Consider the following 23,242-nt stretch of genomic DNA (forward strand, 5'->3'; position numbering starts at 1 on the left):
CCGGCGTGCCCCGCGGCGGGCAGCGCGCCGCCATCTTACTTGTAGTCCCGCGCACTTCCGCCTCCCGCGGTAACAGGCGGCATCGCGCCGCGCTGTGGACTACACGTCCCGGCGGCCTTCGCGGCCCCAGGGGCGGCCGCTCTCGCCTTTCCCACAGGTCGGCCATGTTGAGTGTGGTATTGTTATGTGTGTGAGTGTGGATGTGAGGGGAAGGAAGCCAGGCACAGGGGGCAGCTGATCTGGGGACCGACTCTGGAGCCCCGGGGCCAGCCACAGGCTCGCTACATGCCGTGTGTGAGAGAGGGGAGCCCGCAGGAGCCCAGGCACCCCGGGAGCCCGGGCTCAGAGGCCAGGCGGCCGCAGGAGTGTTCAGGGAGATGAGGGAGCAGGTGGGGGAGCCATAGAGGAAGCGGCTCCTGAGCCCCCCTGCCCATCTCAGGGGGCTGTGCCCTGCTTATAGCTCTGCATTGGGGCTCACACCCTCCCTGGGGGCAGGTCAGGGGAGGGGGGGTGGGTCACCATTCTGGGGGGGGTCCTAGGACTGGCTACCACAGAGGATACCCAACTACTGACCATGGTATCTCAGAGCCCCCGCCAGATCCGGCCATCAGCGGAGAGCAGGTCAGTACCCGCTGGGGGGTGGGGAGGTGGGGGTACATGAAATAATGGGGTACCGGGAGGTATGCCAGGACCCCGCTGCCCTCTCGCCTCCTTCTTGTCTCACCTCTCTGTCCCCATTTTCCCAGGAGCGGGCACAGCTGAGGCATTGCTCGGCCCAGTGGGAGATGTCGGGAAAGGGCCTGGGGGCTGCGCGGCGCAGGAGGACCCGCTGTCGGAGGTGTGAGGCCTGTGTGCGCAGTGAGTGCGGAGAGTGCCACTTCTGCAAGGACATGAAGAAGTTCGGGGGCCCGGGGCGCATGAAGCAGTCCTGTCTGAAGAGGCAGTGTACGGCGGTAAGCACGGTGCTGGATCGTACAGCGCAGCAGCGGGAAAGGGCGGGTAACGCAACTATGAAAGCAGCATTCCCATGATAGACCAGCTGTGTACAATTAACAATCACTGTGGCCGGCTGTAAGCAGGAGCTAGGTGATGGCCATCTCTCCTTGGTTTGTTTCTTGAGGCTGCTACTAATTTATAATTCTGTGTTGTACCATTATGCCTCATGGCAACCACAGTTGCATGACACGTGTGCAGAGATGCCTTGAAATGCCCTTCTGAGCTCATTGTCATCCCACCATCACGCTGCAAGCGTATTGCTGTCATATTTTGTAACCTTCAGAGAGATTTGGCCAAGGAAGATCATTGATATTGTAGGAGGCTGAAAAAATAATATTTTTAATTGGTACAGTAAAACAAAATAAACTTGTGTGGGGCTGCTACTTTCCATGGGGGTAAATGGAGGTGTGTAAGGGATCAGTGGGATAATGTGGCATACAATGTCATTGGGGGGGGGAACGTTCACGTGCAGAGACAAATTATGGTAACGGGAAGCCGGATAGAGATAGTGATAACGAGAGCGTTTGTCGTCTGTTACATGTGTAATGAAGTCTCTCTCTTCCGCAGCCGGTTCTTCCGCATACAGCTGTCTGCCTCCTCTGTGGAGACGCAGGGAAGGAGGACACCGCTCAGAATGAGGACCAGAAGTTTAACCTGTCTCTCATGGAATGTACGATTTGCAATGAGATTGTGCATCCTGGCTGCATCAAGGTACGTACCCGCCTGCCTACATCCAGCTGCACAAGCCGTAGTTACTTTGCCACCTTCCGCTGGCACCCTGTGTGAGATTATAAATACCCCCCCTCAAAAAACAACATATTTTTTAGTTTGTCTATTGAATGATATAGTAATACAGTGTGTAGTTTATTATGACCTTTCACAGTAAAACGCTCCAGCAATAAAATAAAACCATGATAACTTATGCACAATATTTTGCCCACCCAATCGCTTTCTAAGCACGTGTAAATTGTCGTGTTTTAAACCAGGGTTGGCAGAAATAAGGTAGGATGTAGAGGCTGGACGGAGCTTATAGGAACCCAGGGAAGTTATATGTTATTGAGATTCAGGTGAGCACACTCAGTACCACTAAAAAGGGATTAGCAATGGGAATCACGGGACCAGATCCCTGCCCAGGGACTGCCCCCTGACGTTACAGGATCGCCAGGACCCTAACACTGATGGAAACGAGCCCACAGGGGCAGTAGAGGTCCAGAGATTGGCACTGCAAATGCACTCATCAGGTTTTGGAGAACACGATGAAGGATGGTCCCCTGACCAGTTTACCTTCCTCAGTAGTCCATTGCCTGTGATGTTTGTACTACTGTACATTGCCATGAGTGCTGCTTACCCTGATAGTATGATTCTGGTGCCTGCAGCCATTTGTTGGGGATTTTTCCTGCGGAGCTCCAGACCTCTCTCGCCTGAGACATCGGTACCTGTGAGACATCATGGCGCTGTGCTATCACTGAACCTTATTTTCAAATGCTCTACAGCACTCTTACTAGGCCGCGGCGGGGGTCACCTCTTGTATAGGCAACTAGGACAGTCCAGCATTTCCATACAGGGTCCTGAGCCTGCTGGGATATCGCATGCTTAATTATCACACCGGTATTTTTGCCCGTGCTCCTGTATGCTGGCTGTCCCTCATTGACCCAGGTGTTTTCACGTCTTTCCTCTGCTCCTCATAGACTTATATAATATAGAGGCTGGCCCAAACTAATCGGCGGCTGGTTTCTATGGGGATAACGTTACTTTTATGACTTTTACGCCATTATTGAAGTGGACCAGTGACATTTTTGCTTTTTAAAGAGTATAGGGGGGGTATCCACTACAAGATCTGAAAACTACATGATTACGACATTGTAATCGTTCAGTCGTTTGTCAGTTGTGTGATGAGCCTGCACTGAGCGAGCAGACGTTCAGTGCAGGGTCATCCATCATCTGGAAACATGCTGAACCTGACGATATAGTCAGGGTGACCAGCATGTAGATGTCTAAACTACCAGCAGGCACGTGCATCGCTGGTCGTTTTAGACACGCAAACGATTTACAAACGATCGTTCAACTTAATCGTCTAGTGGATACCCCCCATAAGCGTTTAGTCTGTACAGGTATTAATGTCCCGGTGGAGGGAATATTCTAAAGGTACATTACATAATACAGATCTGTTAGTGAAAGGCCCCTTACCTCTCTGTTTGTTACTACCCTGGCTCGTTTTATACTGCGTTCCCAATTGTACAGTGCAACAGAACATGCTGGCGCTATATAAATGAATGTCAATATATGTTTTGCTTGTGTGCATGTATATAAGTCTGTATTTATATACCGTCTCAGTGTACAGAGGTGTATATGGGAGTGCATGTATATATTTATGTATAATCCTTTTTACCATCTGAATAAGTGCCTGTTTATATGTAATATTTCTGTTTTTGTCACTTCCCTCTTCCCCCGTCACATCCCTGCTTTCCTCCTTCCTGTCACTGATTCTGTGACCACACCCTGTGTCTCTGCAGATGGGCAAGGCTGACGCTGTTATTAACATTGAGATTTCCAATTGCTGGGAGTGCCCGAGGTGTAGACGTGAAGGTCGGACCTGTAAGGTAACAGTGATTCCCTCTTACAAGCTGCAGTGTTCAGGGGAGGACAGAGGGGGGCGGCAGAGAGCTGTGTTCTACAGTAAACTTTTAGTCTAGAGATAAACTGGTCACTGAGCTGCTTTATGAGAATGTCGGACCCCCCACCCCCCCCCCCCTGTGTCTGTTATGTACTACTGCATATCTGTACTGTAACACCATTATGAGAACGAGATGCACACAGTATTATGGCACATACAGCGTCTGGATCATGTGTTGACAAATGGTCGCTGCACATTTATTATAGTAAATAAAATGCACTTTCACGTGTTCTCGAGACGTCGAATGGTTACAAAGCTTTTCTGTAACCTTTAGGGCAGGAGCTGCTGTGGAAGTATACATTTCAGCATACCCTGCCACCGTTTTGGTATGCCTTCATTGTAAACTGTGGCAGTGCTTGCTGGGATGTGTAGTTCCTCAGCTGCCGGTGGGGCCGCACATTGAGTACATGTTTTAGTCCAATCAGTGTCAGGCGTTGATCACCCACCAGCGTGTTGAGTAATCAGACTGCAGGGTGTGTGTCTCTTGGGTTCCGTAGAACTGATAATCGGTGTGAAGGCCGTGCAGTGATATTATGTATGGTGTCATTGGCTGGTTACTCCTAGGATTCCCTAGACGGGTCAGGGAAGCGGCGATTGGACAATGGAGATGACGCTTTGCGGTGGAAACTGACGGATGATCCAGCACCGGGCAAGAAGAAAACATCGGATGAGAATCAGGGACACAAGCGGAAGAAGGATAAGGAGCCAGTACAGGAATCGGGAGGGAAGAAAAAGGTAATAACTGCAGGTGGATGCCATCGTGGCAGCCTGGTAACACTGGGGCACAGGGGTGATGGAGGAGTCGAGGCCTCTGGCGCTCCCCATTGGTTCATTTCACGTCATTTCTTTACACGTTTTTTTTTTCAGTTTAATGTGGTTTATCTGTTTTATAGAGCAGCTGTCGCGTGTTGCCGCGTATGTGATTACATTACACGCAGGTGTATTCTGCCAGAGTCTCCCTGCTCTGATTTGTAATTTCCTACATGAGGAAAGCCGTTCCATTAGAGATGAGCTTTAGGCTCTATTACGTTCGGATATGAAAACGGTATCTTATTGGCTATCCGGCTGTCACCTGTTCTGGATAACCAATAAGTCCCTTCCAGATTTGTAATAAATTGGCAAAAACAACAAAACCAAAACGCCCATCTCTATTTAAAGTGGGGATTAGTGTCGAAAAACATGCACAATATTCATATTGAATGTGGGCAGAATAGGGATCGCTGTACAGAGGTATACCAGGTGTTTCATATTGAATGTGGGCAGAATAGGGATCGCTGTACAGAGGTATACCAGGTGTTTCATATTGAATGTGAGCAGAATAGGGATCGCTGTACAGAGGTATACCAGGTGTTTCATATTGAATGTGGGCAGAATAGGGATCGCTGTACAGAGGTATACCAGGTGTTTCATATTGAATGTGGGCAGAATAGGGATCGCTATACAGAGGTATACCAGGTGTTTCATATTGAATGTGAGCAGAATAGGGATCGCTGTACAGAGGTATACCAGGTGTTTCATATTGAATGTGGGCAGAATAGGGATCGCTGTATAGAGTTATACCTGGTGTTTCATATTGAATGTTGGCAGAATAGGGATCGCTGTATAGAGGTATACCGGGTGTTTCACATTGAATGTGGGCAGAATAGGGATCGTTGTACAGAGGTACACCAGGTGTTTCATATTGAATGTGGGAAGAATAGGGATCGCTGTACAGAGGTATACCGGGTGTTTCACATTGAATGTGGGCAGAATAGGGATCGTTGTACAGAGGTACACCAGGTGTTTCATATTGAATGTGGGAAGAATAGGGATCGCTGTACAGAGGTGTACCGGGTGTTTCATATTGAATGTGGGCAGAATAAGGATCGCTGTACAGAGGTATACACAGTGATGGCTGGGTGGTGCAGGAGGGATCAGTGTGTGCACAGTGATGGCTGGGTGGTGCAGGAGGGATCAGTGTAGGCACAGTGATGGCTGGGTGGTGCAGGAGGGATCGGTGTGTGCACAGTGATGGCTGGGTGGTGCAGGAGGGATCGGTGTATGCACAGTGACGGCTGGGTGGTGCAGTAGGGATCGGTGTATGCACAGTGACGGCTGGGTGGTGCAGGAGGGATCAGTGTATGCACAGTGACGGCTGGGTGGTGCAGGAGGGATCAGTGTATGCACAGTGACGGCTGGGTTGTGCAGGAGGGATCAGTGTATGCACAGTGACGGCTGGGTGGTGCAGGAGGGATCAGTGTATGCACAGTGACGGCTGGGTTGTGCAGGAGGGATCAGTGTATGCACAGTGACGGCTGGGTTGTGCAGGAGGGATCAGTGTATGCACAGTGATGGCTGGGTGGTGCAGGAGGGATCAGTGTAGGCACAGTGATGGCTGGGTGGTGCAGGAGGGATCAGTGTAGGCACAGTGATGGCTGGGTGGTGCAGGAGGGATCAGTGTGTGCACAGTGATGGCTGGGTGGTGCAGTAGGGATCAGTGTAGGCACAGTGACGGCTGGGTGGTGCAGGAGGGATCAGTGTATGCACAGTGACGGCTGGGTGGTGCAGGAGGGATCAGTGTATGCACAGTGACGGCTGGGTGGTGCAGGAGGGATCAGTGTATGCACAGTGACGGCTGGGTTGTGCAGGAGGGATCAGTGTATGCACAGTGACGGCTGGGTGGTGCAGGAGGGATCAGTGTATGCACAGTGACGGCTGGGTTGTGCAGGAGGGATCAGTGTATGCACAGTGATGGCTCGGTGGTGCAGGAGGGATTAGTGTAGGCACAGTGATGGCTGGGTGGTGCAGGAGGGATCAGTGTAGGCACAGTGATGGCTGGGTGGTGCAGGAGGGATCAGTGTAGGCACAGTGATGGCTGGGTGGTGCAGGAGGGATCAGTGTAGGCACAGTGACGGCTGGGTGGTGCAGGAGGGATCAGTGTAGGCACAGTGACGGCTGGGTGGTGCAGGAGGGATCAGTGTATGCTCAGTGATGGCTGGGTGGTGCAGTAGGGATCGGTGTATGCACAGTGACGGCTGGGTGGTGCAGGAGGGATCAGTGTATGCACAGTGACGGCTGGGTGGTGCAGGAGGGATCAGTGTATGCAGTGATGGCTGGGTGCAGGAGGGATCAGTGTATGCACAGTGATGGCTGGGTGGTGCAGTAGGGATCAGTGTATGCACAGTGATGGCTGGGTGGTGCAGTAGGGATCAGTGTATGCACAGTGCTCAGTGATGGTTGGTGCAGTAGGGATCAGTGTATGCACAGTGATGGCTGGGTGGTGCAGGAGGGATCAGTGTATGCACAGTGATGGCTGGGTGGTGCAGGAGGGATCAGTGTATGCACGGTGCAGTAGGGATCAGTGATTATACAGGCCCTCACTCTCTGATGACATTCTCTATTACTTCTCCTTGCAGATAAAAGCTGAGAAAGACAAGAAAGTGAAAAAGGTGAGTGATGCCCGGAGGCCTGGCACTGTTGCCCTATTCTCACCCCTAGTCCTGCGCTGGGAACGTCATACTGGAGCGGGTGATGTCCTATGTGCAGCCCATAGGAATGTGCTTATATTGTATACTCTTTCCGCCCTGGCAGGAACCGCAGGAGCTATCTGACCCTGTCCCCATATCCGACCGTTCCCACCAGCGAGAGAAGATCGAGCGATTCAGGCAGATGTGCCAGATGTTGGAGCGAGCACGCAGCAGCACGTCCAGTTCCAGCTCCGATTCTGACTCCGATTCAGACTCTAAGGACTCTCAGGGGAACAGCAGTGACACTGGCGGAGGGGGGGAGGGCCGGGAATCACGGATTAGCTTCAGCACCAGCTCGGAGGAAGATGATGACGACGAGGAGGAGGAGGAGGAGGGAGGGGGCTCGGTGGCAGACGGACAAAATGGCACCAGGAATGGCAAACAGAAACCAGCCAGAGGAAACGGCCGGGAGAAGGAGAACAGGAGAGGTGGAGGGGCTGGAGCTAGGAAAGGAGCCTGTGGCAGGAACGCAGCGCAGGCCTTGTCCAGGAGTCATATTTTAAAAAGGCCGCTGGTGCCCTCCCCACCCAAGCCTCCTCCCCTCCAACTGGAGAGACACGTGGTACGACCCCCTCCCCACAGCCCTGAACCAGACTCCTTGCCCTTGGACAGTGGGATGGACCACGTAATGCAGAGGGGAGTGTGGCTGTCTATTTTCAGGCATTTGGGTCAAAAAGAGCTGTGCGTCTGTATGCGGGTGTGCCGGACCTGGAACCGGTGGTAAGAGAGGGATAATGGCTGTACAAATGCTGGACCTGGTTTTACCCTTCTCTGTATGTAGTTATCTCATCTGCCTGTCTCTGTCACACTGCTCAGTCCTACCTCCCATTTCAGAGGTCCCCAGCTCACGTCACCCCCCCGATGTCTCCTTTACCCCGCTCGCTCCTGCTCCTTGGCCCCGCGCCTCGCTCGCTCCTGTTCCTTGGCCCCGCTCGCTCCTGCTCCTTTGGCCCCGCGCCCCGCTCGCTCCTGCTTCTTTGGCCCCGCTCGCTCCTGCTCCTTTGGCCCCGCGCCCCGCTCGCTCCTGCTCCTTTGGCCCCGCGCCCCGCTCCTTGGCTCCGCTCGCTCCTGCGCCCCGGCCCCACGCCCCGCTCGCTCCTTGGCCCCGCTCGCGCTCTCGCTTTCTTATCTTCCTCTTTTTAAAGTGCATACCATACCATATGCTGTACTTCTACACTGACCTATTGCACCATTTGCTGCCCTATGGCACTATATAGATTTCAACAGCTGCAGCTGTCGTTACCGCACTGGTTTTGACACAGCCAGGGTTTGTGCATATATATATATATATATATATATATATATATATATATATATATATATATATATATAAATTTATTTCTACATCAGGGTCCATAGGGTATCCACAGGATACCTTGGGGGTATAGGTGATGACGTCAGGCATCGGGCACCATAGAGTTAAGTTTTCAGCCTCCCAGGATGCACTAGGGTCCCCCTCCTATACCCCGCCCCCGAGACAAGGCATCTCAGTTTCATTGGTGCCCAGCTCTGAGTTGGAGCACCTGTTTAGAGGGGGGCTAAGGATAGCCCCTGAAGTTTTCTTCGCGGCAGCTGTGGCTGCACATCTGGAAGTACAGCATGGACCGTCACTACTGACGTCCATGCTGTCTCCCCTACACCCTGCCTGTACTGATCTGGGGATGCTGGTAAGCATCTGGGGTCACAGCTAGCGGTGACCTCAGATGTTTTGGACCATGGCCGGATTCAAGGGGGCAGCAGCAAGGGCACGGCTAGTTAATAAACTGGCAAAAGTCCACCCTGATCCCATCTCAGAGGATTCTGCACCTCGGAGCCTTATTGGACTCCAGACAGCAGAGGATCTTTGTGACGGGGGAAAAGATCTCTGCCTTACAGTTGAGGGTGCGCAGTTGTCTGCAGAGTCGCCGTGTGTCCCTGCACTCTGCGATGAGGTTACTGGGCTCCATGGTGTCAGTATTCGACATGGTGGAATATGCCCAGTTTCACTCCAGACCTCTACAGCAATTGATCCTGTCCAAATGGAATGGACTTCCTCAGAGTCTAAAATCCCAGACGGTGGTGCTCACTCCGGAGGTTCGCCTGTCCCTAGCCTGGTGGTTGCAGACAACCCATCTCAACAAGGGTCGTCCATTATGGGTGGCGAACTGGGTCCTGTTGACAACGGACGCCAGCCTTCGGGGCTGGGAAGCGGTCACGGGTCCACACTTGTTCCAGGGCAGATTGACTCAGGCGGAAAAGGAGCTTCCAATAAACATCTTGGAACTCTGCGCGGTTTTCAATGCTCTCCAGCAGGCACATCGGGTTCTCCAAGGTCACCCCGTGCAGGTCCAGTCGGACAACGCCACCACCGTGGCCTACTTAAATCGGCAAGGAGGAACCCGAAGTCGGGCGGCACTCGTAGAGGTGTCCCACATCCTGGACTGGGCAGAGCGCAATCTCCCGGCCATATCAGCCATATTCATCCCGGGAGTCCTCAACTGGGAGGCGGACTTTCTCAGTCGCCAGGACGTTTATCTGGGGGAATGGTCTCTGCACCAGGACGTTTTTGCAACTTATGGTGGACAGGTGGGGGCTTCCAGAGAGAGACCTCATGGCGTCACGGCACAACAACAAGTTGCCGTGTACGGGTCTCGAGCAAGAGACGAAAAGGTGTCTCTAGTGGATGCTCTGTCCGTCCAGTGGACGTTCCGGTTTGCTTATCTCTTTCCTCCGTTTTCCCTTCTTCCACGGGTAATCCAGAAATTCAAACAGGAAGGAGGGACGCTCCTGTTGATAGCTCCCGCGTGGCCCATGCGGCACTGGTTCTCTTCAGAGTCTGTCCGTGGACATTCCTCTGCGGTTGCCGCTGCGACCGGACCTACTGTCACAGGGTCCTTGTCTTCACCCGGACCTGACTTGGCTGTCTTTGACGGCGTGGCTGTTGAGACGGCCATGTTAAGGTCCAGGGGGCTTTCCAGCTCTGTAGTACGAACTATGCTAAGAGCTCGGAAACCATCTTCTGCAAGGATATACCATCGTGTGTGGCATACGTTCTTCCAGTGGTGTCGACCGAGAGATTATGCCACTCGGGAGTTCCGTCTGTCTAAAGTGTTAGCTTTCCTACAGGCGGGACTAGACCATGGACTTCGCCTTGCTTCTCTGAAGGTGCAGGTGTCTGCCCTGTCCGTCTGGTTCCATCGTAGGATTGCTACAATCCCTGATGTGCGCACCTTTATGCAAAGTGTTCTTCGAATTCAGCCGCCCTTTGTTCCATCGGTGGCTCCTTGGGATTTAGCTGTGGTCCTGAGGTCTCTCCAGGGACCGCCGTTTGAACCACTGGCCTCAGTGGACCTTAAATGGCTGACATCTAAAACAATTTTCCTTCTGGCCATCGCTTCGGCCAGACGTGTTTCTGACTTAGGGGCTCTCTCCTGTAGACCCCCTTTCATGATTTTTCATGGGAACAGGGCAGTGCTGCGTACTCGTCCTGACTTTCTTCCCCAAAGTTGTTTCACGTTTCCATATCAACAAGGAAATCGTTGTGCCGGCTTTTAACTCACCTGATCTTTCAGTGGGTGAGGCCACTTTGGACGTTGTGCGGGCCTTAAGGATTTATGTTGACCGCACTTCTTTTAGGAAGTCGGACGCCTTGTTTGTCCTCTATGGCTTCCGTAGAAAGGGTTGACCTGCTTCAAAGCAAACTTTGGCAGGTTGGATTCGTATGGCAATTTCAAAAGCTTATCTTCATGAGGTCCTTCCGGTTCCATCCTCTGTGAGGGCTCATTTCACTAGGTCTGTGGGTCCTTCGTAGGCAGCTCGATATGGTGCCTCTGCAGTAGATCTGCAAGGCTGCCACGTGGTCCTCTGTCCATACCTTTGTGAAGTATTATGCGTGTGACACCTTTGCCTCTCAGGATGCTTCCTTCGGGCGGCGGATTCTCCTTTCAGCACAGGAGCATCCCCACCCTTGAAGGATACTGCTTTGGGACATCCCCAAGGTATCCTGTGGATACCCTATGGACCCTGATGTAGAAAATATGAGATATGGTAAGAACTTACCTTTGTTATCTCTATTTCTACGAAGTCCATAGGGTTCCACAGGACTCCCGCCCTGTCGCACCTGTTCTGCAGATGGGATTTACTTTGGTCACCGGTTTTTCCGTCTCCCTCTGGTGAGAATGTGATTCTTGTGTGTGTCCAGAACTTTCTTCTCTATCTTCCTTCTCCTCCTCCGGCCTATGGCTTGGTACGTAACTGAGATGCCTTGGCTCGGGGTATAGGAGGGGGACCCTAGTGCATCCTAGGAGGCTGAAAACGTAACTCTATGGTGCCCGATGCCTGACGTCATCACCTATACCCCCAAGGTATCCTGTGTAACCATATGGACTTCGTTGAAATAGAGATAACAAAGGTAAGTTTCTCTCTCTCTCTCTCTCTCTCTTTCTTTCTTTCTTTCTTTCTTTCTTTCTTTCTTTCTTTCTTTCTTTCTTTCTTTCTTTCTTTCTTTCTTTCTTTCTTTCTTTCTTTCTTTCTTTCTTTCTTTCTTTCTTTCTTTATAAAAAATATTTTTTATAACTAATCCCCGGGTGCTGCTGTGATAAAATGACCGGCACGTGTACAGAAAGAATGCCAGCACCGGTCACACAGCCAGCGAGGGAGAGTGGAATTCGCCAGACATGTGAATTGGCATCTCTATGGTACATGCGGGCGGTGTCTGGGCCTGCTTTGCCTCGATAATGGATGAAGCAGGTCCAGACTTTACCACCTGATAGCCTCCCCCTTCATACATATCCCCCATACGCTGCACTGTACCCTGACCGATGGCACCATTGTGTGCTGACCTCTGGCACCATACGCTGCACTGTACCCTGACCCCTGGCACCATACGCTGCACTGACCCCTGGCACCATACGCTGCACTGTACCCTGACCCCTGGCACCATACGCTGCACTGTACCCTGACCCCTGGCACCATACGCTGCACTGTACCCTGACCCCTGGCACCATACGCTGCACTGTACCCTGACCCCTGGCACCATACGCTGCACTGTACCCTGACCCCTGGCACCATACGCTGCACTGTACCCTGACCCCTGGCACCATACGCTGCACTGTACCCTGACCCCTGGCACCATACGCTGCACTGTACCCTGACCCCTGGCACCATACGCTGCACTGTACCCTGACCCCTGGCACCATACGCTGCACTGACCCCTGGCACCATACGCTGCACTGACCCCTGGCACCATACGCTGCACTGTACCCTGACCCCTGGCACCATACGCTGCACTGTACCCTGACCCCTGGCACCATACGCTGCACTGTACCCTGACCCCTGGCACCATACGCTGCACTGTACCCTGACCCCTGGCACCATACGCTGCACTGTACCCTGACCCCTGGCACTATATACTGCTCCGTATGCTGACCTGTGGCGCCATACACCATATGCTGCTCCGTATGCTGACCTGTGGCGCCATACACCATATGCTGCTCCGTATGCTGACCTGTGGCGCCATACACCAAATGCTGCACCGTATGCTGACCTGTGGCGCCATACACCATATGCTGCACCGTATGCCGACCTGTGGCACCGTATGCTGACCTGTGACCCCACATGCTGCACCGTATGCCTAAGAGGACGATCTGTGATTGATTAGCCATGTGTTATTAGATTGATTAGCCGTGTCTTATTGTGTGCCACCCTCTGTGGCCTGGAAGCTCCTTGCCAGGTACAAAAGACAGATGCATGGCACTTATTGCCAGCAGTGCCCGATCTCCTTCATACCGCTGTGTGTCTCCTGTTGTGGCAGGTGCTGTGATCGCCAGCTGTGGACATCCATTGACTTGAGCCGAAGGAAATCAATTACCCCCCCTATGCTGAGTGGAATAGTCCGGCGGCAGCCAGTCAGACTAGACCTAAGCTGGACCAACATATCAGAGAAACAGCTGACCTGGCTGATCCACCGGCTGCAGGGTGAGTGGGGGGGCAGGGAGCTGCCAGCTGTGAGCAGGAGCAGAGGGAACATTGATTATATCCCCTGATATTCTCCCCAGGACTGAAGGAGCTTCTGGTGGCCGGCTGCACGTGGAGCTCCGTCTCCTCTCTCTGCACCACCTCCTTCCCCTGCATGTGCTTGCTGGACCTGAGCTGTGTGCAGGGGATGAAAACCTCACACCTCCGAGAGCTGCTTTCACCCCCGTCCTCAGACTGCAAGACAGGTGAGAAGTGTCCGGAGCACGGGCACTAATGAGGAACCTATAATCTTATTTATCATAGAGTGTAACGGGCTCTCTGCCTGCTCCCATACCTTCCCCTGCCACATGGGTGCGCTGTTTTTAAAAAACGGCAAAATGTGCCCTGAGCTTATGGTAGCGTCCTGCGGAAACGGCCGTTCCCACCCACGGGCCGCAGGGTGCCATGGGTGGGAAACGTTGCGGTGCAGCGCTCGCCGTTGGTGAATATTGCATGCGCAGGGCATATTTTGCAGTGGGGAGCTCGGGAGACAGAGTTAGGTCTGAATGAAAGTTCGCTGAAGGCCTCTGGCGTCACAGCCATGTGACTTGCGACAACGGGGAGGAGCAAGTTGAGAACATGGGACCCCCAACGTGTACCCTCACATGCTCGCTGCGCTCACCATTGTGGATAGTAAAACTGCTAGCTCACCCACCTTGCCCCTCCCGTCGCGGGTCACATGGTTATGATGTCAGAGGTCTTTTAGTCCACTTGGTTTCTAGCATCAACCTTGTGGGCAGCCCATCATGTCCGTAAGTGCTGGACACCCCCCTAAGATTGATAAAATGGGGTCTTGTCTTAAAGACGCCCCCTTTTCTAGTGGCCACACCCCTTTTGAGGCCCCGCGCTGGACCTAAAATGATCTCTGTGGGTGTATCCTCATCCTCCCAGGAGGGCCTAATAACCAATAAGCAGGAGAAAAAGAAAAGAACGTCCTCTTTGTTGGCGCACTATTAGATATGAATAAAATATAACTATTAATATTGGTATTAAAATCACACAGAAAAAAAACATCTTCAAGTGAAATATAAAGAAAATACTGAGAATGAGTTAAAAAATAAATTAAATAAAGATGACTTGTGCCTCTGTAATTGTCTTGATATTTAATACAGATTTTATATATATATATATATATATATATATATATATATATATATATATATATATATATATATATAAAATCTATAGATAGATATATAGATTTGTCATGCAACACCCGTTCAAAAAAAGGACATTAAATGAGTCCTGCGTAGCTACAGTACGTTCTTAACTAAATTAATGTGTGTAACACTGTTATCTGATAACAATATTTAAGGCTACAAATGTATCTATTTAATAGTAGCTCTGTCTGCAAAGGAACAATGTAGCAGATGAATTCATAGCAAACTAACTACATGTATTATGGTGCATACACACGGTCAGATTTTTCCTTCAGATATAAACGATAACGATTTAAAAATCGTTCAGTCGTTCATATCTGAAGGAAAATCGTTCATATCTGACATGCCTGAACGATGGACGATCAACGATGCGCGTTCCCGTTTGTCAGATAACGATATCTGACATCTGATGTGTTTGCAGTCAGACTTGGACGATTCCATTCATTTTAATGCAGTCAAAAATCGTTAAATCGTTCAAATCGTTCAAAACTTTGGTAAAATCGTTCAAATCGTTCAGTCGTTCATCTGACAAGTCTGACAAATCTGACCGTGTGTACGCTCCATAATACGTACTCCGCTAGATGTCACTACAGTCAAGGTATATGCTGGTAATTTCAGCTCACACACAGTTGGGGTACAGATATTTATATAATTGTATGTGTAAACCTCTTGATATTTAATACCCCAACTGGGTAATTACCAACATATACAAGCAGAATCCATTTATCATAAGGATTCTGAGAATGATTGGAAAGAGAACTCTTAAGATTAACAATAAAAAATTTGAGAATTTGACTATAGCTGAAAAATTAGCTTTAAAAACTCCACGTAGTAATACATCTTTGGTGATACGTAATGCCGACAAAGGGGGCGCAATAGTTCTTCAGGACTTTGCGTCTTATGATCATGAAATAAGGAGACAACTGTCTGATACTTCGACCTACCAAAGGGTAGAATATGACCCAATGGTGAGGATTAAGAAAGAAGTAGATGATTTAATTAACATCGCTTGTATGAATGGGTGGATTGATGAGGAGGTTGCGGCTTTCTTGACAGTCGAAAATCCTATTTGTCCAATTATATATACCCTACCAAAAATCCATAAGTCATTTGTGGATCCGCCCGGAAGACCCATAATTTCTGCTAGGGGTTCAATATTACAACCGGTAGCTCAATTTTTGGATTTTTATTTACAACCGATTGTGAAGAATGCCGCAACCTACCTCCGTGATACTGGTCATCTACTAACTGATTTGAGAACATTGTCCGATCTACCCCCTGAGTTTTTGTTGGCAACATTGGACGTATGCTCTTTATATACTGTAATCCCACATACACAGGGGATAGAGGCGGTTGAGAAAGCATTGTGTGAGGGGCCATATTGTGGATCCCCCCAATACAGCTCATGTTGGAACTATTACAAAAAGTGTTGGAATGTAATCATCTCCTGTATCAAGGGGAATATTATATTCAAGTGGCCGGTACGGCGATGGGGTCGAATTTGGCTCCGGCCTATTCAAATATCTTTATGTACCAATATGAAGGGGAATATATTTTGAACAAATATGCTGAAAGTATCTTTTATCATAAAAGATTTATTGACGATATTCTTTTAATTTGGTTGGGGGATGAAGAGTCTTTCAACGCCATGGTTTTGAGTCTGAACAGTTTATTAAGTCCTATTCGCCTCACTTCTACTGTAAGTGGTCAACCAATCAACTTCCTTGACGTAACGATCTTTAAAAGCATAACTGGATTGGAATATACTTTTTCGGAAACCAACTGATAGAAATACCCTTTTATGGGCAAGTGGTCGTCATCCAAACCCATTGGAATCTAACCTTCCAATTTCACAATTTCTACGTATATTAAGAAATAATTCTGATCACTCTCTGGCTGAAAAACAGATTGTGGAATCCTGTGAGAGATTTAAAGAACCTGGTTACAAGGATTCTGTAATCAAAAACTGCCTTACCAAAGCGAACAAACGTTTCCTTGCTAAGCAGTATGTGCGTAGAAAGGAGTCTGATATGGAGATACCCTCTACAATAAATACCAACCTGACGGTTGTTCAGAAATCCATAAGGAAGAATTGGTCTATACCAACTACAGACCAGTCTTTTAAGAAATTAGGGAGAGCACCACCACTGCTGAGTGTTACTAGAGGTCCAAATTTGAAGGATCTTTTACTTCGGCCAAATATGCATCCAGGGGAGAAACCTGATGATAATTGGCTGACCCAGGGGAATGGATGTTATAAATGTCTGGCTGCACCACTTGTAGATCTGTGCTGACGGGAAAAAATTTTTGTCACCCTCATAATGGAGGAAAGATCTATCTTCGTAAACACCTGACCTGCCAGTTGGACCACGTGGTCTATTTTCTTATGTGTCCATGTGGACTAATGTATGTGGGCAAAACGATCAGATCATATCGGGAAGGGATGAATCCGCACCGTTCATCAATCCGTTTGGCGTATGCCACTGGATCTTCAGACAAACCAGTGGCAGTACACTTCCTAAAAAATGGGCATCAGATTTCTACATTAAGGTGCATGATAATTGACTGGATTCCTCCACCAGCGAGGGGTGGTGATCGCGGGTTGACCCTTCTGAAGAGTGAGGCTAAGGGGGATACATTTTTTTGGATACTATAGCTCCTAAAGGACTTAATGAACTTAATTCTTTGTCTATGTTCATCTAAATTTAATATACCTCCTAAGGGCTCCTATGGTGTGTAGACTCGGCACATAAAAAGCGAGGAGGATTTATATTCGCTGAATAAGCTTATGATATGTTGATACCAACCTGTATTCTAATAGAATCCAATATTTATTGTGTTTTATGTATTGTTAATATTATTGTTGTCTGTCTATTGTGCAATATTGTTAAGAGTGTGCATAGCCACAGTATCACTATGGTTAATAATGGAGGTAACTGGTTAACAAGAGGGCTGAGTGTGCTCTATTGGGGATCAGTGTGTCCTGATTAGAATGGACGCGTTACACGGAGTAGTTTGTTATTGTTGATACTTCCGGGTATGTGTTGCTAAGCATGTTCTGACGCAATGTACCATGTACACCATGTACGCTGGCGGAATTTGAGTGGATGAGACTGCTCGCATTAATCTAAGGTGGGTACAGCTGTATTCTAACTAGTGCTCTGGATATTTCCGGAGTCAGTGTATATTGCTAATTAGTGGCTAATTATCTATGGTACATAGATGCTCTGGTTATGCACACACTTTTAGCTGCTGTTTGTTCAGTGTTGGTGGATTTCTGATTCATGTCTTGACAAAGGCTTATTGTGAGCCGAAACGTCGACTAACTTTACATGGATTAAAGACTTTTTACCGTTTGCATGAAAATGCTAAGTAGTCTGGTGAGTGCTCTCCAAACATACCAGGGATATATTTGGGTGTTCCTGTGTGATGGACTTCCCTGAGATGTGGCACCCCAGCAGCTGGTGAAATTGGAGGTCTGTGAGTGCGGTTTCCCTGCTGAATATATATATATAATTTAATACATCTATCAAGACAATTACAGAGACACAAGTCATCTTTATTTAACTTATTTTTAACTCATTCTCAATATTTTCTTTATATTTCACTTGAAGATGTTTTTTTTCTGTGTGATTTTAATACCAATATTAATAGTTATATTTTATTCAAATCTAATAGTGCGCCAACAAAGAGGACGTTCTTTTCTTTTTCTCCTGCTTATTAGTAATCTACTATTGTCCCTGGCAGCACCCCCTGTTATCGCACCATTAAATACAATTGGTGAATTATTTAATCTTGGGGTTTCATTAACATTATACTTAATTAACTGGTGCAGAAGTTAAGTTCTCTCCCATGTTCCTTTTCCCTACAATGATAGGGCCAGAAGGGGACACTAGTTATTAGGCCCCTGCTCTCAGGGTGGCACCCGCTATTTCATAACATGAACGTACCAGCATTTCCAGGTGCCAGCGTCAGGAGTCTTCGTTCTCTGTTAGAGGGGATGACAGCGGGAGGGAATACTTTACACTCTGATACACTGGAACATCCGGGTAACACCGAGCAGCATATTGTACTGTCTGGTTTTTTAGCTGAATTCTTACATTTTGTTTTTTTTTTTAAAAAGTTGATCAGTCCCCTAAACACTGAGCGTGTGTCCATTATATTTCCTTTATGCCTAAACCAGAGCACATAACATAGGGTGGCATAGCAGGAAGCAGCAGGCCAGACAGTGTATCATAATGTTATATATTGTCATGTACATAGCCGTAATTCATATATAATAACCAGTGCACATATAACGTAGGGTGATATAGCAGGAAGCAGCAGGCCAGACAGCGTATCCTAATGTTATGTATTGTTATGTACATAGCCGTAATTCATATATAATAACCAGTGCACATATAACATAGGGTGGCATAGCAGGAAGCCGCAGGCCAGACAGTGTATCGTAATGTTATGTATTATCATGTACATAGCCGTAATTCATATATAATAACCAGTGCACATATAACGTAGGGTGATATAGCAGGAAGCAGCAGGCCAGACAGCGTATCCTAATGTTATATATTGTCATGTACATAGCCGTAATTCATATATAATAACCAGTGCACATAACATAGGGTGACATAGCAGGAAGCCGCAGGCCAGACAGCGTATCGTAATGTTATGTATTATCATGTACATAGCCGTAATTCATATATAATAACCAGTGCACATATAACATAGGGTGGCATAGCAGGAAGCCGCAGGCCAGACAGTGTATCATAATGTTATGTATTATCATGTACATAGCCGTAATTCATATATAATAACCAGTGCATATAACATAGGGTGGCATAGCAGGAAGCCGCAGGCCAGACAGCGTATCATAATGTTATGTATTGTCATGTACATAGCCGTAATTCATATATAATAACCAGTGCACATATAACATAGGGTGGCATAGCAGGAAGCCGCAGGCCAGACAGTGTATCATAATGTTATGTATTATCATGTACATAGCCGTAATTCATATATAATAACCAGTGCACATATAACATAGGGTGGCATAGCAGGAAGCCGCAGGCCAGACAGTGTATCGTAATGTTATGTATTATCATGTACATAGCCGTAATTCATATATAATAACCAGTGCACATATAACGTAGGGTGATATAGCAGGAAGCAGCAGGCCAGACAGCGTATCCTAATGTTATGTATTGTTATGTACATAGCCGTAATTCATATATAATAACCAGTGCACATAACATAGGGTGGCATAGCAGGAAGCCGCAGGCCAGACAGTGTATCATAATGTTATGTATTATCATGTACATAGCCGTAATTCATATATAATAACCAGTGCATATAACATAGGGTGGCATAGCAGGAAGCCGCAGGCCAGACAGCGTATCATAATGTTATGTATTGTCATGTACATAGCCGTAATTCATATATAATAACCAGTGCACATATAACATAGGGTGGCATAGCAGGAAGCCGCAGGCCAGACAGTGTATCATAATGTTATGTATTATCATGTACATAGCCGTAATTCATATATAATAACCAGTGCACATATAACATAGGGTGGCATAGCAGGAAGCCGCAGGCCAGACAGTGTATCGTAATGTTATGTATTATCATGTACATAGCCGTAATTCATATATAATAACCAGTGCACATATAACGTAGGGTGATATAGCAGGAAGCAGCAGGCCAGACAGCGTATCCTAATGTTATGTATTGTTATGTACATAGCCGTAATTCATATATAATAACCAGTGCACATAACATAGGGTGGTATAGCAGGAAGCAGCAGACCAGACAGTGTATCATAATGTTATGTATTGTCATGTACATAGCCGTAATTCATATATAATAACCAGTGCATATAACATAGGGTGGCATAGCAGGAAGCAGCAGGCCAGACAGTGTATCATAATGTTATGTATTATCATGTACATAGCCGTAATTCATATATAATAACCAGTGCACATATAACATAGGGTGGCATAGCAGGAAGCCGCAGGCCAGACAGTGTATCGTAATGTTATGTATTATCATGTACATAGCCGTAATTCATATATAATAACCAGTGCACATATAACGTAGGGTGATATAGCAGGAAGCAGCAGGCCAGACAGCGTATCCTAATGTTATGTATTGTTATGTACATAGCCGTAATTCATATATAATAACCAGTGCACATAACATAGGGTGGCATAGCAGGAAGCCGCAGGCCAGACAGTGTATCATAATGTTATGTATTATCATGTACATAGCCGTAATTCATATATAATAACCAGTGCATATAACATAGGGTGGCATAGCAGGAAGCAGCAGGCCAGACAGCGTATCCTAATGTTATGTATTGTTATGTACATAGCCGTAATTCATATATAATAACCAGTGCACATATAACATAGGGTGGCATAGCAGGAAGCCGCAGGCCAGACAGTGTATCGTAATGTTATGTATTATCATGTACATAGCCGTAATTCATATATAATAACCAGTGCACATATAACGTAGGGTGATATAGCAGGAAGCAGCAGGCCAGACAGCGTATCCTAATGTTATGTATTGTTATGTACATAGCCGTAATTCATATATAATAACCAGTGCACATAACATAGGGTGGCATAGCAGGAAGCCGCAGGCCAGACAGTGTATCATAATGTTATGTATTATCATGTACATAGCCGTAATTCATATATAATAACCAGTGCATATAACATAGGGTGGCATAGCAGGAAGCCGCAGGCCAGACAGCGTATCATAATGTTATGTATTGTCATGTACATAGCCGTAATTCATATATAATAACCAGTGCACATATTACATAGGGTGGCATAGCAGGAAGCCGCAGGCCAGACAGTGTATCATAATGTTATGTATTATCATGTACATAGCCGTAATTCATATATAATAACCAGTGCACATATAACATAGGGTGGCATAGCAGGAAGCCGCAGGCCAGACAGTGTATCGTAATGTTATGTATTATCATGTACATAGCCGTAATTCATATATAATAACCAGTGCACATAACATAGGGTGGTATAGCAGGAAGCAGCAGACCAGACAGTGTATCATAATGTTATGTATTGTCATGTACATAGCCGTAATTCATATATAATAACCAGTGCATATAACATAGGGTGGCATAGCAGGAAGCAGCAGGCCAGACAGTGTATCATAATGTTATGTATTATCATGTACATAGCCGTAATTCATATATAATAACCAGTGCACATATAACATAGGGTGGCATAGCAGGAAGCCGCAGGCCAGACAGTGTATCATAATGTTATGTATTATCATGTACATAGCCGTAATTCATATATAATAACCAGTGCATATAACATAGGGTGGCATAGCAGGAAGCCGCAGGCCAGACAGTGTATCATAATGTTATGTATTATCATGTACATAGCCGTAATTCATATATAATAACCAGTGCACATATAACATAGGGTGGCATAGCAGGAAGCCGCAGGCCAGACAGTGTATCGTAATGTTATGTATTATCATGTACATAGCCGTAATTCATATATAATAACCAGTGCACATATAACGTAGGGTGATATAGCAGGAAGCAGCAGGCCAGACAGCGTATCCTAATGTTATGTATTGTTATGTACATAGCCGTAATTCATGTATAATAACCAGTGCACATATAACATAGGGTGATATAGCAGGAAGCTGCAGGCCAGACAGCGTATCATAATGTTATGTATTGTTATGTACATAGCCGTAATTCATATATAATAACCAGTGCACATAACATAGGGTGGTATAGCAGGAAGCAGCAGACCAGACAGTGTATCATAATGTTATGTATTGTCATGTACATAGCCGTAATTCATATATAATAACAAGTGCATATAACATAGGGTGGCATAGCAGGAAGCAGCAGGCCAGACAGTGTATCATAATGTTATGTATTATCATGTACATAGCCGTAATTCATATATAATAACCAGTGCACATATAACATAGGGTGGCATAGCAGGAAGCCGCAGGCCAGACAGTGTATCATAATGTTATGTATTATCATGTACATAGCCGTAATTCATATATAATAACCAGTGCATATAACATAGGGTGGCATAGCAGGAAGCCGCAGGCCAGACAGTGTATCATAATGTTATGTATTATCATGTACATAGCCGTAATTCATATATAATAACCAGTGCACATATAACATAGGGTGGCATAGCAGGAAGCCGCAGGCCAGACAGTGTATCGTAATGTTATGTATTATCATGTACATAGCCGTAATTCATATATAATAACCAGTGCACATATAACGTAGGGTGATATAGCAGGAAGCAGCAGGCCAGACAGTGTATCCTAATGTTATGTATTGTTATGTACATAGCCGTAATTCATATATAATAACCAGTGCACATATAACATAGGGTGGCATAGCAGGAAGCAGCAGGCCAGACAGCGTATCCTAATGTTATGTATTGTCATGTACATAGCCGTAATTCATATATAATAACCAGAGCACATAACATAGGGTGGCATAGCAGGAAGCTGCAGGCCAGACAGCGTATCGTAATGTTATGTTTCTACTTCAGGGTCCATAGGGGGTCCACAGGGTTGACCTTGGGGTTATAGCTGGAACAGGATCCATGGGCACCACACAGTTAAGCTTTTAGCTCCCAGGATGCACTTGGGTCCTCCTCTATACCCCGCCCCCGAGCCACAGGCACCTCAGTGTAAGCTGGTGCCCGGCCGGAGTCGGTCACCGCGCAGGGGGGCTGCAGGAGCAGCCCCCAGAAGCTTTTTATTTTAAGTTAAATTTTATTTTTAATTTATTTTTACTACAGACGGCAGCGAAGGGCTGTCTGTACAGACGCCCACGCTGCCGCTCTGATCCCCGACTGGCGCCGCGACGCCAGTACTGATCTGGGGATCGC

General features: G+C 47.4%; 1 protein-coding gene across 1 annotated transcript in view; it reads left to right on the plus strand.

The window, feature by feature from the left end:
* Positions 1 to 538: 538 nt before the first annotated feature.
* FBXL19 (F-box and leucine rich repeat protein 19) overlaps positions 539 to 23,242 on the plus strand; it is a 44,223-nt gene continuing 21,519 nt past the window's right edge. Inside the window, exons 1-9 of the mRNA XM_088463816.1 lie at positions 539 to 621; positions 747 to 953; positions 1,564 to 1,707; positions 3,510 to 3,596; positions 4,235 to 4,405; positions 7,066 to 7,098; positions 7,241 to 7,896; positions 12,968 to 13,131; positions 13,212 to 13,376. Of these exons, the coding sequence (XP_088319942.1) occupies positions 786 to 953; positions 1,564 to 1,707; positions 3,510 to 3,596; positions 4,235 to 4,405; positions 7,066 to 7,098; positions 7,241 to 7,896; positions 12,968 to 13,131; positions 13,212 to 13,376 (1,588 nt within the window). The 5' untranslated portion in view covers positions 539 to 621; positions 747 to 785. The remainder of the gene's footprint in view (positions 622 to 746; positions 954 to 1,563; positions 1,708 to 3,509; positions 3,597 to 4,234; positions 4,406 to 7,065; positions 7,099 to 7,240; positions 7,897 to 12,967; positions 13,132 to 13,211; positions 13,377 to 23,242) is intronic.

The sequence above is a fragment of the Taudactylus pleione genome, unplaced genomic scaffold (genome assembly GCF_031769625.1).
Source record: "Taudactylus pleione unplaced genomic scaffold, aTauple2 ptg001463l, whole genome shotgun sequence".
Lineage (NCBI taxonomy): Eukaryota > Metazoa > Chordata > Amphibia > Anura > Myobatrachidae > Taudactylus > Taudactylus pleione.